This window comes from Anopheles nili, chromosome 2 (genome assembly GCF_943737925.1).
Source record: "Anopheles nili chromosome 2, idAnoNiliSN_F5_01, whole genome shotgun sequence".
In the NCBI taxonomy this organism is placed as follows: domain Eukaryota; kingdom Metazoa; phylum Arthropoda; class Insecta; order Diptera; family Culicidae; genus Anopheles; species Anopheles nili.
Genome location: NC_071291.1, coordinates 6,649,148 through 6,665,007, shown reverse-complemented (window position 1 = coordinate 6,665,007; position 15,860 = coordinate 6,649,148). Strand labels below are relative to the sequence as shown.

Below are 15,860 nucleotides of genomic sequence, written 5' to 3'. Positions count from 1 at the left end.
TTTGTCGACTCAACAACAAAAATTGCCATCATATAAAAGTATTAATAACAGTTTGATGTACAATGGAACGATTCATGGAGGATGCTCTTCAGCAAGCACACATTGCGAACGATCTCAAGGAGGTACCAGTCGGATGTGTGTTCGTGTTCAGGAGAAACGATAATGAGCCAGGAGAAATCATTGCACGGGGATGCAATCTAGTGAACGAAACGAAGAACGCCACGCGACACGTGGAGTTTATCTGCATCGATCAGGCACTAGCATATGCTCATCAGAATGGCATTACGCCAACGAGAACGATCTTTGCCTCGATCAGCGTCATCGTAACCGTCGAACCGTGCATCATGTGTGCAGCGGCTCTCATAGAGTTGGGTGTACGGGAAATCATCTACGGGTGCCGGAACGATCGCTTCGGAGGATGCACCGTGCTCGATGTTGCCAGTTTGCTGAACTCTCCGATTCCCATCCGTGGTGGTGTTCGAGGAACGGAGGCAATGGAGCTGTTGAAGGAGTTTTACAAAGGTGAAAATCCATCCGCACCGAAACCTAAGCCGCGATCAAAGCATAGCGACACTAGCCCTTGTAAGTGATTATTATTGCCCATATTATTTACTTTTACATGTTTTGATTACTTCTACAACGAAACGCTTTGCTTTACGCAAGCCGATCAAAGGAATGTGATTGGTTTTCTTAAATTTTATATATTATTCTTATGGGGATAACCAATATAAAAAAACTTTTTTTTAAATGTAACCTCAATTGTTGAGATTTTTTTAATCCTTTATTTCATCTGTCTTCGGCAAACAACATAAACTTACAGCATTAGACAAACTATTCGCCTCACCGCTACACACCAGTAGGCGATAAGATGGGCAGAGGGACACCATCATTATAGTTACTTACAAGTCTACAATAATAGAACGTTCTGCAACCACGTTTCCTACTCTTCACTTCTTCGTTAAGATATCACTAGGATTATAATCGCCTGCTCCCTTAAATCGATAAGCGGGCGACAAATAGATCGGAATTTCCCAAAATGTAAGCGTTATTTTGCTGCCAGTTCCAAATCGCCACTGGAATCAATCTGTGAATATCGCAATGTCGACAAACAATCTTGTTTCACTTTAATGAAACATTTTTTTCTGCGACGCCTTTGTTACCTCCTATACCAGTAACTTTACTGTTTGAGTTTGTATAATAATGGTAATAGTAACGAAGTATAATATCCACTATCCCGGGCGCTTCATAAATACTCATTAGTTCTATTTGTTTTCATTCTTCACGTGTAACCAGGTGCTTTACTCTAATACCTATTTCTTCATCTTTCGCATATATTCTTGGCACCACACCTTAACACAAACACTTGCCAGATAGATCGTCTATCCCTTTCCGGGTCGTTGCGCACAGTACAGTCTGGCCAAAATCACATATGTGTTTCGTTTGTTCCGTGTTTTTTTTTCGCGGTACATTAGGGCACAAGCTAAGGGCCGTGATGTGTCTCATTCGAGATCAGCAAAAACAAAAGTAACAGGCCCGGTCCATCTGGCTTTTCTAAAGTCCTTGTTGAATAAGCGCATCGTCGCACCTAACGCCATTCCTCATCTTCGCGGTAATCGCAGTTACCAAAAATTTCCAGTTTGTGGCGTGTTTTAAACCCGTTCGAGTAATCTTATTTTATTATCGAATCACATTGATCACCTATCTCCTTCGAGGCTTCTAGATCAACAAGAATGTAGCATTCTATTTTTTTTATCTGGTTGTCAACGTTTTATTTAATGATTTTATATATTTTCCAAGTTTGTAGAGAAAGGGAGAAATCACATATCATTTGCATTGTCGCCTTGGTTTGTTGCGTTATATAATTTTATAATGTATATTTCATACGCTACGTATTTATTTTGTTGCATAGTTTTTCTGTTCGCTTTACTTGTATATTATTTCCACAGCTTTTATCGCACCCATTCTAGCGGAACCGTTATCAAACAATAAGTTTTGTGGTTTTTCAATTGCATAGTTTTTGTTCATTTTACAATAATTTTTCTTTTTTTATTCTTCTTTTTCAACATGATGCATTAAACATTTTTCAAAAGTGCATTCATTTACTTTCCCCTAATCTACATCAATTTGGTAATTGTTTTCTCTGATCGAGCGTCAAAACACGCGTTCCTAGTTTGATTTTTAGTTGTTTTTTGTTCTGATGTTTTTTCCGAAAACATAAATAACGCCCATATGTTGATTTTAAATTATGTGAATTATGTTCGTTCCTTTACATCCGTTGGAATTGAAATATCTCCTTTCATCAACGCTTAATCACGACGCATGGTGCGTATGCGCAATCACGTCAACATACACACATTTATTGTTCTTCTTTAAACGAACAACTAGGGGGAAATAACACGCACAACGATAAAACTAAAAATTATGGAAAACAAACCGAATCGAGTCTAACGAGAAAGGATTGTCTCGTAATGAGCCTTATGCCTGTACTGTTCTCAAATATTGAGATCAAGTATGTCGGGTTTTCATTGTTTCTAACACGAATGAATTCGATCGTAATGTTAGATTTAGCAAAAAAAAATGGACTAAAAGATGATACTTTGTCCTTTTCGAGAACAATTAATCCTACAAAATGTTAGAAACATTCATCACACACACAGCTTCGAATCCGTGAATTTTTGTTTTGACGGAAAATTACTCCACCGCTAGCGGTTTCGGTGAGGGTGATAGGTCATCAACGCCATCGGGCAATTGCGGTTCATGCTCTTCCTCCTCCCCTTCGTCCTCCCATATCTCGCTGGCTCCATTTGCGTGGAGATTGACACCATTGATGACAGAACCGCCATTTACCAGCTGGTCATAGCTTTGCTCTGCTAACGGAAATGGTTCCATCCCCATCGGTTCATCTGCGTCGTCATCGCTCATGCTGCTGGCACTGCTGCTGCTGCTGCTGCTGCTGCTACTACTGCTACTGCTGCTACTCGAACTCGTACTGGAACTATCCGATTCGCTGTCCTCGCTGGTACTGCTGTCCATCGGTATACGCTGTTCTGCGTCTTCCACCTGATCATTTACGTCAGGTGCCGTCGAAGTGTCGCGTTCCGGCGTTCCTTGTCGCGGTGACGATTTGGGCGACAGAACCAAACCCATGCGTGATGCGTGCTCCAGTTGAAGGCGCAACTCTGTGCGGAACCACGCAAAAGAATAGTATAAATAAAATTTCAAAATATGTGAGAATAATGGACGCCAAACGTTACCACGACATGTTTGCTTTTCCTGTACTTTTTTTTGTTTGATGTTATTTTCAGCATACATAATTTTTTATAAAAGTAATTTTCGACAAATTTTCTTTAGAACTATTAGAATTGTAGCAAACAAATTATTTACAATCAGAAAGCATTTCGTACAATTACCTTTCCTATTCCTACGTGCCCTGGTACGCGCCACGTGGGATAAAATTCAAATGTTTGAAACTCACCTATGTTTTCCGCCGTCAGATCGCGCACACGTTCCTCGAGCCGTTTCTCCCGCGCACCGTCACTGCTGCCAGCTGCATCCGCGCTCTGTAGCTGCTGCGGCTCGCCATCGCCGCTACCCGTCGTCAGCGCGCCAGACTCACAATCAACACCACCATTGCCGCCGCCACCACTGCCACCACAGCTGTCACCGCACCCATTGCGGCGCACCAGCTGCTCGTAGTCGAGCGCCAGCTTTACGTACTCCTGGATTAACTCCGTGTGGGTCAAACCTTCGAGGCGCTCGAAGCGCTCCTTCTCGTACACGCTGGAAAATTCCTTGGTGAGGAAATCCTCTTCGTCCTCTGGTAGTGAGTAAAAATAATTTTCTTCTGAATCTATCGAGAAACTAGAATCGCGAGTTCTACCTGATGGCGTGAGCACTTGGGGCATGTGGTCCTCCATCAGGAAGCGGTTGGTGTTGTATGGCACTAGCGGTGGTTGATCGGACTTCTGAAACGGCGTGATGCGCCGGTTGGCCGCAACCGAGTACACCTGGCGCCGCTTGTTGCAATTGTTCTTGCCACCGTTCCTCTCCGGCTGACCGGCCCCCGCACGGCCCGGTCCGGAAGAGTGCTGAAACTTCCATTGCGTCTTGCTGTACGGTCGGTTCGAAGTCGATTTCCCGCGATTCGACTTGCGGCGACGGTTTTTACGCTTCGTGCGACCCTCGGCAGCTGGAATGCGCGTGTTTTGGTTTTGATTATTGCCAAAAGCGTCATTTCTGTTACGCGGGGAAACCGTCGCCTGCATGTCATTTGAATCCTGGCGCGAAAGCATGGCACAAGTGCCCAACGGTCGACCATCTTCGGCCGAACCGTTCGCACTGCCAGTGGCGCCCCCATCACTGGCGACGGCGCTCGCGGGCACTACGTTGGTCGCGGTGGCGACGACGTTCGGCTCGCAGCTTCCAGCAGTTACCGTCGCGGTCGGTTCGGCGAGTAGGTCGATTTCGCCTTGCTGCTGTGAAAAAGCCATGTTTTCCGCCAGCTCCTTGTCGCTTTCCACAGACATTTTGTACTTGAACGATCACTTAATGCACGAACTGTTCTTCACACCTGCACACGAATCACGCACTAAAAATATTCACTTAAAATTGACGACTTGTTCGATGGTGCACGAAACTCTGGATTGCGTTCTGCAATGCTTGTCGCCATATTCCGAATCGCGCCGTCCTGCTTGCTCCCGTGCACGTGCAAGCGCCACACTCGCGCTGCCTCTGTTACGCTCCTGTCACGTACGCCACTAGTTCACGCGTTCACCGCTCCAAGGCGATGTCGCTCTCTCGCTCTCCCGTTCGTTCGTTTACGACGCTCCGATGGTTGGGCAGGGTTGTAGCGTCCAGGGAGCGAACGTTTGACCAGTGTCAGATAAATTTGAAAAATATAATTTTTCGCACTCCGCACTTTTTTAACGAATCCACTGTTTCCACGTTGCCAAGCGTGTGTAAAACGCCCACGAAATCAGATATTTCGAAATGCGGAGTAAAACTTCCTCCTGCAGGCTACACCACTGGTGTCTTCACTACGCACTTTCAAGCAAGGGCACAAAAAATCCACCAAGAATGTACACGATGCCTTCGCGGATCGTTCCGACTGCTCTCTGCGCTCTGATGCGACTGGGATGTGTTCACTCGACGAGAGTTGAACGCAAAATGGCGGCCTCGGATTCGGCATTGTTTCGGTCGACCGTCGTGTTCGTTTTGAATCGCTCTCTTCCTTTCTTTGCGTAGCCGGCACCCAAGCGGTACCTCGTTTCGATATGTATTTCGTGGCCCTTTTACAGTAAACTATCTCGCTCTGGCTAGTGGGAAGTGTGGGCGAGCAACTGTGACGTCATCGTGAGTTGCAGGGCTCGTTATGGGACTGCATGGGCGGGTCATCTTGGCTGGTGGTATGTTTTTTTTTCCACATTAAGCTCGCTTTGCTTTTCTCTCTTCCGTTCGAAGCTGCAGTGCGAGTAGCACCGCGTTATACGACACTGTACTGTGAAGAGGCCGTCCATTACCTAAGCCACAAAATTCATAGGCCTTCTATTAATACACAGTCTATTCTTCGGTTGCTTAAACGGCTCAGCGTGGCGGAATCTATGACTGCACGTAGCAGGGTTGGTTTTAGAACGGTTGCTACTGACTGCAGGGTATCAATAGATCAGGTATTGAAATAGTTACGGATTTCCCTTCATCTGCATCCTCCATGCATGGCATGCTCTTTAAACGATTTTCCATTATTTAGTTTGTCAATCTATAGAGCAAGGGATTAAATATACGAATTACAGGGATACACCAGACGAGATATAGAGATACACCAAACGTTCACAGCGATAAATGACCAATGTCGAATTGACTAAATTAATATATTCGACAATTGACCTAAATTGCTTGTGTTTCGCAGGGTTTCTCAGTAATGCAAGTAATTTCCAGTCTCCCCGCAAAGTCAATTCGCATATTTGGTAAACTCTGAAAATCCTTTCAAGTAAACCATCGATGCTCTCTCTTGGGTGGATTGATCCTCGCGCAGTATGACACAATTTTACCAACACACGCACGCAACCGATTGCTTCTTTTTCTCTTGGCCATAGCTGCGTTTTAAGATAAACACGGTTTCGTCTTGTGTGCCGTACATGGCATGTAAATCAAGTAGAATAGCAAGGATGAGAGCGGTGTAAGACGTAACCTCTATCAGAAGGGCGGGCAGAGATGGTATTACAACAAAAGAAGTTCTAGGTACATAATTGGGGGCTGGTGCGGAAAGATAGGGCGCAAACCTCCGATGTTAGGGACGGTGCAGTGCAAGGAGATCACGAGAGAAAAACTTCCCAATTCTTAATTCTGTTGAATTCATGGAATATGAATAATGGGGTAAAAATAATTAAACCTACTACTATTCGTTTGTGGTTTTATTTAACTCCACAGAATGTGATTCTCTCTATTTTCTCTCACTCTGTCTCACCCGCTCTTTCTCCATCTCTTTCTAGCCTCGTATCAATAGCCATATATTGTTGGATTTTGTTAGTATAATGTTTTTTTTCTATACTTCCTTCCCAGATAAGTTAATGGGAGTTGTTTCGTTAGCTTCGTATGGAAACGCATTTCACGGCAACACTTTCGCTACCTCCTCTGGACACCTTCTCACCCTCCTCTCACATTCCATCTTTCCCCATCTCTCAGCATCGTATGCTGGCATGGCGTTGTTTCGTGAAAAAAAAAACAAGATGCGTAAAGTTGGGGGGAATTGTAAGAGCGAGAGCGAGTGCACATTTGCAGGTATGGAGAGAGCGGAATGGAACACATCGTTTGCCAGAGAGAAACAATAGACAGCGTGCCAATAGGGCCAGGAGCGAGAGGGAGACTAAACAACAACGTTACAGCTCAAGGACTAACCTTCAAGGGAATGGGTGCGAATGGGAAAGAAAGTGAGAAAAAGTTGTAGAGTGAACGAGAGAGAGAGCGAAATTCTGAGTTAAAATTTAAGAGAGAAGTTCACCAAGGGTGCAAGGCATTTTTTTATTGAAAACAAACAAAACGTCCTATCCAACGGATTGCGTCCGGTCCGCTGAGGTGCTGCATACGACGATGGGGACGATAACAAAGGAAGGATAAGGGCTCGAGTGTGCTCTCTGCCACAGCGAAAGGTACCAGTTTTGGTGGATTTTCGGTGGAATTGCTACCCTCCAACGACCTAAAACAATGGGAACCTACCTCAACATGTGCTTACGTTTCATGGCGCACACTTGCCCCTCCCCCCGCTCCCTGTCGTGCATCCTTACCGCGATGGAATGGCCGTGTACGTGCATTAATCCCCGACCGGCAAAATCACGAAGTGAACAAGTGTCACCTCAAACGACACCCATCTCACCACGTGGCGCAGAAGGAGCGACACGAGAAAAACCTGATAAAATTGAAGAGCCGTTGCCGTTGACAGATTTTCCCTGGGGTTGCGTTAGGCGCGCTAGTCACACGCGTTGTACGATGATATGATACGCGAGGCGGTGGGGGAGGAACGAGAGAGAGACCAGGTGTTGAATGATGTTGCTGCATGTGCTCGGGAACTGTTGGGAACGCCCTTCCCAACGATAACGGATAGGATCGTTCGATTTCACACCTAATCAAACACCGATGTAGGGATTAAAACTCCCGGAAGCAATTGCCTCCCCGATATAGCGCTTGTTTAGTGAGTACACCGAATAAGTTAAATTAATATTCGCCCATTTCCAACCGACCGCATCGGGCGCATCTCTCGCAAATTGAATTATTGCTGCGCTTTCCATGACGCACTGCACTTCAGCTGTCAATGCTGCTGGATCCAAGTAGGCCATTGATGGATCAAAGAGCACGTTGTCTAGGCTGTACTAGGTCCTTCCGGACGCAACGCCCTTGGAGATGCTTAGCAGCCCCAATTCGCTGGATGTACGGGGCTGCTGGAAGGGATATCTCCACGATATGTCAATGCCGGGGCTGCGGGCAACCCTCAGACCCGGGTTGATTTTCCTGATGCACATACACACACACACACACTGCGCGTCCCTAGGGCCCTGATGTATGCGCGCTCGTGCGAGAGTGGGCGCGTTTTTTTTTGGTTGTTGTTACTGCTTTTGCTGTTTTTCTCCACTCTGTTTTATTTTCGTGTCGTCCCACCGCTCTGGCGTGCTTTTGTTTTTGCACATGGGGATGCTCATTCACCCGTCGTCCCGTCTCTGACGCCCTTTTCCACAGCTGCCTCGGTAGGTTTTGCTCTCGCGTGATGCGATCAACTCCACGCGGTGGAGGTGTAGAATGAGCATGCGGAAAGGGTGCAAATGGGTTGCTTAGGTTCCCGTGTAGGCGGGTGACTGAGTCTGCCACACGTCGTAGTTTGGAATCGCGTCAGCACGTTGGTAGGGTATTTCCGTTGGTTTGGAGGTGGTGTGTTTAACGTATTGGTTTTTTTTTCTTAGGGAGTCATATTGGTGGTACGGAATTTGTAAATTACGCACTTTATGTACGGCACCTAGTACAGCATATGAAAAATGGCTCAAAAATGTGCGTAGCAGCTGGAGCAGTGTTTAATTTTGAAAAATGCCTTTCCTATGCAATGTTGCTTCGAAGCAGACAATTAATAAAGTATTAATGCCATCATTTAGCATTTTTAATCAGCTCATTTGTTTTGCTACAGTTACAATACTACTGTAATGTGTAGTTTATGATACCAAAAGGCCGCTCAACGTTAAAATTCAAACCTCAACACCGAAGGGTTTTTTTCAATCTATCTCCTACACACAAAAGTTTTTACGTAATGGAGCATGATCCGTGACGTTCTCGCTAATCAAACAAGACAGATTGTCCGCACGGCTGCGTCGGAATGAACAAAATAAAATAAAAAAGCAAGTCTGGTCCGCAGGAGTAAGCACAGTCGAAACCGAATAGATAGCATCTGCTCCCCGCAAGGGACAAGATTTTGTTGCCGCCCTTTGGCATCGTCCTTACCAAAGCTCCACGGTCTCAATTCAGTCCCGGCAACGTTCCGGCTATTGAGTTGTACGCTGGCGTTGAATCTGTTGCTAATTGACGCCATTCCGAAGCTTCGCAGGTGTAATGTTGTGAATGCTCTGCTTTGACGGCTTCCGGTTAGGGTGGGAGGTTATCCGGAACCTTTTGCCCTTTTTTGAGGGTAGTTGAAGGGTACGTTGTTGTCTGGCGTGCGATGCTCCTTTGTGCTATGTATCTCCTGCCACTAGAAAGGATATACCTACTCATATACGAACGCGCTTGACCTGGGATTCGCACGTACTCATAATTGTGTGGTTAACGTAGCAGCTCCATAACTCAGAAAAGCGTTGGAAATTTCGTTACTCTCCAACAAATTTTATATTTTCCTTATCTTATCTCAATTTTCATCGGTATATTGTACTTTATTCTGAGAAACAGCCAAAGCTTGTAACGAAAAAGCATTAATCGAATGCGTTCCACGCATTTCACTCTGTGCACGATTCTGTGAAGCTGAGTTTATATGCTGGTGGTACAATAACTTTTGTTGGGACTTTTTTCTAGGCACGGGCTTTATAGTTCGAGGAATTCTGTCCGCCAGTTGAATCAACTACGCATGTCGATTATTGCAGGATGAATATCTCACGCGTGGCAACAGAGGTAGTTGAAAATACGCGGAATAAAAAGAACGGAAAATCATAAATCGCGGGCGGATTATTCTCCATTTGAATAATTGGGGCCCCTTTTCTAGCAATTAGTGAAATTATTATCCTTTTCCCTTGTTTTTAGACTGACTCTCGTGAAACCAACTGATCCGCACGACGGTTGCCCGGATTCGTTTGTTTCGTGCAGTTTTTCCTCTTTTATTTCCTCAAGCCTCAAGGCATCTGCCTAGCGCCTAGCGTACGACCCAGCGACCTTGAAGGGTAACGGGCGGGAAACTCACCCTTACCGAAACGAAAGCGCCCAGCGAAACAGCGCCGGAGGTAATTGTCAAACGGGCTAAACGATTTCCGATTGTTGTGTCGCATCGCGCGCGACTCCTGAGCCATCACAGGTGCTGGTGCATCGATTGTGCATCGCCTCGGTTACGCCAGTGCATCGGCCACCCGTGTGGCGGGTGGATGGGTGGGTGGGTGGGTAGGAACATCATGAACTAGCGGCGAACAGGTTTATCGCTGGAAGGCACTTGCGTGGAGCAGGAGGACATGAAATATCTCCTGGTGACGTGCCGTGTGACGTTTCTGCAACTTGCAACGGCCAACCACGGGGTAATGAGTGGGCGGTGGAAAAGAGAAACAATAGCTCCCCTCCCTACCTCATCGCACACACACACACGGTTCGACGGTTCCGTTCGGCTTCGATGATTGCTTTGTTGTGCCAATCGGGATGTCATTTCTTTCGATTCGCTTTTCGCAACCATCGCCTGGGAAGCCACCAATCTTCCTGCAGCAGTGCAAGCTCGGTGCAATTGGTTGGTTCTTGGTCGCCAAAGCCCTGCTTGGCTTCCGTACTGTCGTGGAATTCGAAACGCGAACAGGCAAAACTTCACCAACCGGGCCACTATCGGTACGAGGATTGGTATCATTTATCGCACGGCGAGCATTTTAAGGCACGTACTGCTGGCGCCCATGGGCCGTGTCGTGAGCATCGACAAACGCTTAGAAGCTAAGCTGGGTCGATTGATAAAAATGCTCGTTTATGTTCCTAGAACGTTTCGATCGGAACGCGCACGGGAAAATCATTGCCGGGCCGTGTGGCGCATTAATATGTCGGTGCGATCTGGGCGGAAAAGTTAGCCAAGCTTGCGCTACAAAACAAACACACAAAATATCTCCCTTCGATTCGGGAGGTATGTCGCCTGTTCTTACCATACTTCTTGGTCTCTTGGTCCTCGGTGGCAGCTTGGTTCTCGTATAAACAAGCTGTGCCATGCACAGACACACACACGCATGTCGTCGAATATACGGCGGGACATAAACACCGCTAGGGGGGGGGGGGGGCAACCAGAGTCCTTGATGTTTTATGTATGGTTGCTATCTGTTCGTGCTACGGTTTGGCTCTACAGCTGCGAATGTTTGGTATCAGCATTGAATTTTGTAGACACAAATCTGTTGTCTAAATATGAGTGCATCTCATCGAAAATAGTAAGAATTGGACTGATTAGACGAGATGACTCTCCATTTCCATTGGACTATTTTGATTTTGCGTTTGCATTAAAACTACACAACAAAAATGAACGAATGAGAACTGCGCGTTGGTGGTTTGCTGTCTAAAAAAGCTAGTATTCCAACAAGTGCAATTGGAAAGTAATTAGGAAAATGTCACCGTTACATTCCCTTTCAAACGGTGAATTATTTTGCACAACTACAATGAGAAACTTGAGTAGGAAATTTAAGGCAAAATGCAATTACAAAAAAATCCCGCTTCCGAATGCGTAAGAAATCACAAAGGAAGAGCATAATCGGGCGAGGAACAAAACAGAAAACGAACAAAAGACTTCGAGAAAACGAGGCATACGTTTACCATACCGGAGTGGTATGAAACTGGAGCATGGTCCACATCTAGGATAGCACACAAAAAAAGGAATCACGAAACAACATACTAAAGCAAAACGTGCACTAAGCGGGACAGCGCTGAAGAACTCAGAACGAAGAAGGAAGACCGAAAGCAGCGTTTAAACTTTTGCTTTTACATTCGTTTTTTTTCCCTTCATTTCGCGCTCCTTCTTATGCTATCATTTTGGTGGGCTTCTCAGCGCATGATATTTGGCCATGGCCTCTTGAGAATGTACGATACAGTGCGGAATGGTTTTAAACCACACTTTACTTGCAGGATTGGAATGCATCAATGGCTGTTTAGATTCGTATCGTCGTTTAGCGTTTTAAACGCGCATTAAATCGACAGACATTTCCCCGACTTGTTTTTGAAATTGGTAGCTTTGTGCTAGCGTAGGGAAAAATAACAACTTACTGTATTTATTCCGTCATAATTTTTCGGGCTTCTCCGTCTATTTCTTTTAGCACCCTACGCATACTACGCATGGTTGTTATTTTCGTGCCTCTCTGCTAAGCAAAACTGCCGTACGTCACGTGTATTTCGATTATGCTACCGCGAATACCCCGCTCCTGTGCAAAGAGATCCCATCTTCCTGATCGTGGCTTCTCCGCTCTCTCAAATAAAGCATAATAATGCCGCACAACTAATCAACACAGTGGACGACGTTGGAGAAGGCTCGTTTCGTATGACGTCGCAGCTTCCTCGCGCTCAGCCTTCTACCAGCCCCACTGGTGGAGGTATTTGCCATCTCGTTCTCTACACCGTCAAATCAGAAACAAGTTAAATTCCCTTTCGTTCAATTCACATTCAGCTCCGCTCGTTTGACGCGTCATATCGCGCTTCCTCGCTGGCGAAGCCCTGTTCTTCGGGTTTCTTCGCAAACGAAGCCTAGGTTTCCATAGGTCTCACTGGCACGACTACTAGGCTACTACGGAGCCGTAGGCTTGATACTACTACCAGCAGCACCATGGTAACCTTGCAAACAACGGCACGCACGATTGCATCGTCGTGGCTGCGGTTACTAGCTTTTCTGATGTCGTTCGTTAAATGGAAGCAAAAGGAGAAAGGTCGTAAAATCGTCCCATTGGGTTGACGCGGGTTTCGATGGAACTTTGCAATCTTTCGCATTTGTGGAAGACGACTGGGATTTTATTAAGTGTCCAAAACGCTCAAATCCACAACACTGGCTATTTCCACAACGCTAGGGTGATTGTTTTGCGCGAGTGATTGCGTTATCAGGCGATTATAGCAGCAGACGGCAGGGTGTCCTCTTGCACGGGAGACAACCCATTTCGCTTGTCGGCAGGTGGCCAAACAGAGCGCGTATCAGAAAAAGAAGAAGAAAAAAAACCAAACTCGACATAAAGATCATCCTGGGGCAAGCGTATGATGCAGCAAAGGCAGCATAACGCGTCTTAACGCAACAAAGGCACATGGGCTGGGTAAGCGAAAACAGCAGATTGATTACGAGTTGCAGATAGAGTTGTTTATGCTTGATCGGCATGTAAAATCCAGCCGAACGATAAGGGACCGGGACGATGCACCGCAGATTCCATTAAGAAACTGATTGCTGGCCATTCATCGAAAAATGAGAGTGCTGCTTGCGGGTGATGTTTGTTTTCAAATTGAAGACTAAAAACATCAACGGATTTGCTCGTTCGCGTAGGTACTGCACTCGGTCCGAATGCGCTTGGTTGAAGAAGTTATCGATTTGGCATATTGTTGAATCCTTAAGCAGTCGAATGTTGTGACAAACCAAATGTTCGTACGTACTATTTAAATTTAGCTTGCGCCCGTTGTTGTTGGGACGGGTTCAAACACGTTCCTTTAGAAGAAACCGTGAGCGGCCGTTTGAATGCGATGCATTCGCGGTTTTTAGTTTTCCTTTTCGACAACTGAAAAAACACACACCTAGAACGCGACCATGGAGACGCAACTGTTGGTGCACATGTCGTCGAAACGGTCGTCCCAGTCGACAGTCACTTTCAGAACACAGTGGCCCGTGGGTCCGCACGCGATGACTCAATAGTGCACCAGAAAGCGTTGCTTCGCTTTTCACCGACCGGTTTTTCTCCTCAGGGTGAAAAGAGAACCATCGCGAATCGGTCCACTTTGGTCATCACATGGTTCGAGCCATGGGGGTTGTGTGATGAATTCGCTGATGAAAACTCCCACCATCGGTTGGAGAGGCGCGTTTATTTTTGCTCATGGTGAACACACGCTTCATCACTTCACAGAGCTGCAATCGACATGCAATTGGGCGGACAAGCAAGGTCGTTGTGTTGCGGGAAAATGAACGGGAAAATTGTGCGCATATGTATACGATTCAGATGTCATACTTATGCTATTCTGGAGCTCTTCGCTGTTGATCTATCGTGCTGTTGCACCGACGGCTCAGAGACGCTTCTTTTGATCTGCCTCTAATTGTAAAACATGTGGTTTATTATTAGTTTTTTGTCTTTCATTTGGCGGTAGAATTTAGCGGCATGTTGCTACAATAACGTACAGTACGTACGTTCTGCACTTAATTCATACCCTCGAACGCTTTATCGGAGTTCGAGCACACGATTGCCAGGTGTGGAACCACCGGAAAAACAAGAAAACGAGTGAAGCTGAAAAGGAAAGCTGTACACGCTCCACCGACAGCCGACTCACCCGTCGCAGCCCACCACGGGAAAGTGCCCCCAGCTTAGCTCGATCGAGACAGCAGCAGTTCCCGGGTGAGCTGGTCGTCAGGGAAGCAAAAGACGCGTGCCAAAATGATGGCTCGAGATGGATGCAAGTCCAAGCCTGATCACAGCCGGTCCACGATGGGGTGCGCGATGGGGTTTTGAATTTTCTCTGCTGCCATGAAGAGTGTGGGAAAGCATGACGGCAGAATTGGGTCAGTGGTGGCGTGGCTGGTCGCACATGCATCGGCCCCGGTTTGTCGCTTTGTGGGTTTTTGGATGCCCGATCACCTGCTCCTGGGTGTCCGTGCAATTTTCAAGGGTGAAAAAGTCATTTTCCACTGGGTGTGAAGTTGTTTCGTTACACCCACCACACGATGGTTGGCTGGCGAACGTGCACGTGGAGTCATTTCGATGGTGTCGATGCTGGCGAAGGCAGGAAGAGGTCGCCTTTGGGACCCTGCACGGAAGCCTGTATAAATCGAGCAGCTAAGGTAGCACTCGCGGGAAAACTTTTCGCATGATTAATTACCTCCCCATCGACTCGCCGACTGAGGGCAGGCAACGGAAAGGAAAACAGGAGGGGCTCGTCCATGTTGCCGAACGCGAGCAAGAGCACACACACACACACCCGTGGTGGAGAAAGGAAACCGGGAGGATAATGCGCAAGGTTATGCGAGAGCAAGCGGAAAAGAGGATAAACAAAGGAAGCAAATAGCGCTCGGGTGCGAGAGAGAGAGAACGAATTCGCTGATCAGCGGAAGCGAAAGGGAAACCCCCCAACACGAGATAGGTGAACGGTGGAGCTTGCTGGGAGGATAGGGAAAGGTGAAAAATCATCGCGATAGCGAAGGCAATGGATGGCAAACTTTACACTGCCGGAGCTGCGCCGGGGAAAATTAATTCAGTTCATTAAACGTCTCTCATTGGACCGAGGGTGTAGTAGTAAAGCCTTAAGTAGTAAACCCGCTGTTTTGTAAGATTTCCATTAGGCGTGCGCCGAGAAGACGAGCCAAGAAGCGGGAACGATGGTCGGGTTCTGCTTGCAGTTGCTTGTGGCGTTTTTTTATTTTTTTTTATTAGCTCACATTAAAGCGTGTTGATCAATGTTTTACGGAGTTTGCTTCGAAAACCATACCTTGGGTGTGCGCATTAAGATACACAATTTACATAAGTGCATTAGTTGTACAAGTTGTGTTGGAGACGAGTAAGAACCAAAAAAAAAATAGCGATTTGAGTGTGGAAACTTTTCGGAACCATTTTCGCAACCCTTAGCTATTTGAATTAGCACGCGAAACTCCTTACCCAAATGTTGGCCGTAGTAACCGCAATGGTAAATAGTGGTTGATAAGGATTGTTTTTATCGCTTGCGGTTTTTGCGCAATACAATACGTCATCAACATCAATCTCGATCATTTTCGTGCAGAAAGTATATTTTTACGTTGTTTTGCTTGTGACAGAGCTGACGTTGCGCAGAACCAAAGATGTTATCTTATAAATTCACAGCAACAAACTTTTCCATCTTTGATAAGGCTGCCAGAAAAAGGGGGTTTGATTGAACAGTGCGGTGTGCATGAGGAATGCAATGTTTAATTCCCAGCCACAAAAAGAAGAAAATTCAATAGAAGTTCACTGGCTGTTCGATCAAGCTTTGTG

General features: G+C 46.3%; 2 protein-coding genes across 2 annotated transcripts; one reads left to right on the top strand and one right to left on the bottom strand.

Annotated features, from left to right (window-relative positions):
- The first annotated feature begins 38 nt into the window (after positions 1 to 38).
- On the top strand, positions 39 to 590 carry LOC128721780 (tRNA-specific adenosine deaminase 2). The gene has a single exon (XM_053815571.1). The coding sequence runs from the start codon at positions 63 to 65 to the stop codon at positions 588 to 590; it is 528 nt and encodes a 175-aa protein (XP_053671546.1). The 5' UTR covers positions 39 to 62.
- A 177-nt stretch (positions 591 to 767) lies between these two features.
- Positions 768 to 4,560, bottom strand: LOC128721774 (striatin homolog). The gene is made up of 2 exons (XM_053815566.1): positions 3,476 to 4,560; positions 768 to 3,179 (listed from the first exon to the last, which is right to left on the bottom strand). The coding sequence occupies exons 1-2, from the start codon at positions 4,524 to 4,526 to the stop codon at positions 2,692 to 2,694; spliced, it is 1,539 nt and encodes a 512-aa protein (XP_053671541.1). The 5' UTR covers positions 4,527 to 4,560; the 3' UTR covers positions 768 to 2,691.
- Between the last annotated feature and the right edge of the window lie 11,300 nt (positions 4,561 to 15,860).

What these genes read in the sequence shown, in the direction of transcription:
- LOC128721780 (XM_053815571.1), top strand. Translation starts at nt 63, where the DNA reads ATGGAACGATTCATGGAGGATGCTCTTCAGCAAGCACACATTGCGAAC.
- LOC128721774 (XM_053815566.1), bottom strand. Translation starts at nt 4,526, where the DNA reads ATGTCTGTGGAAAGCGACAAGGAGCTGGCGGAAAACATGGCTTTTTCA. An exon ending in TCTGACGGCGGAAAACATAG is followed by an intron (nt 3,180 to 3,475) that starts GTGAGTTTCAAA and finishes GGTTCCGCACAG; the next exon opens with AGTTGCGCCTTCAACTGGAG.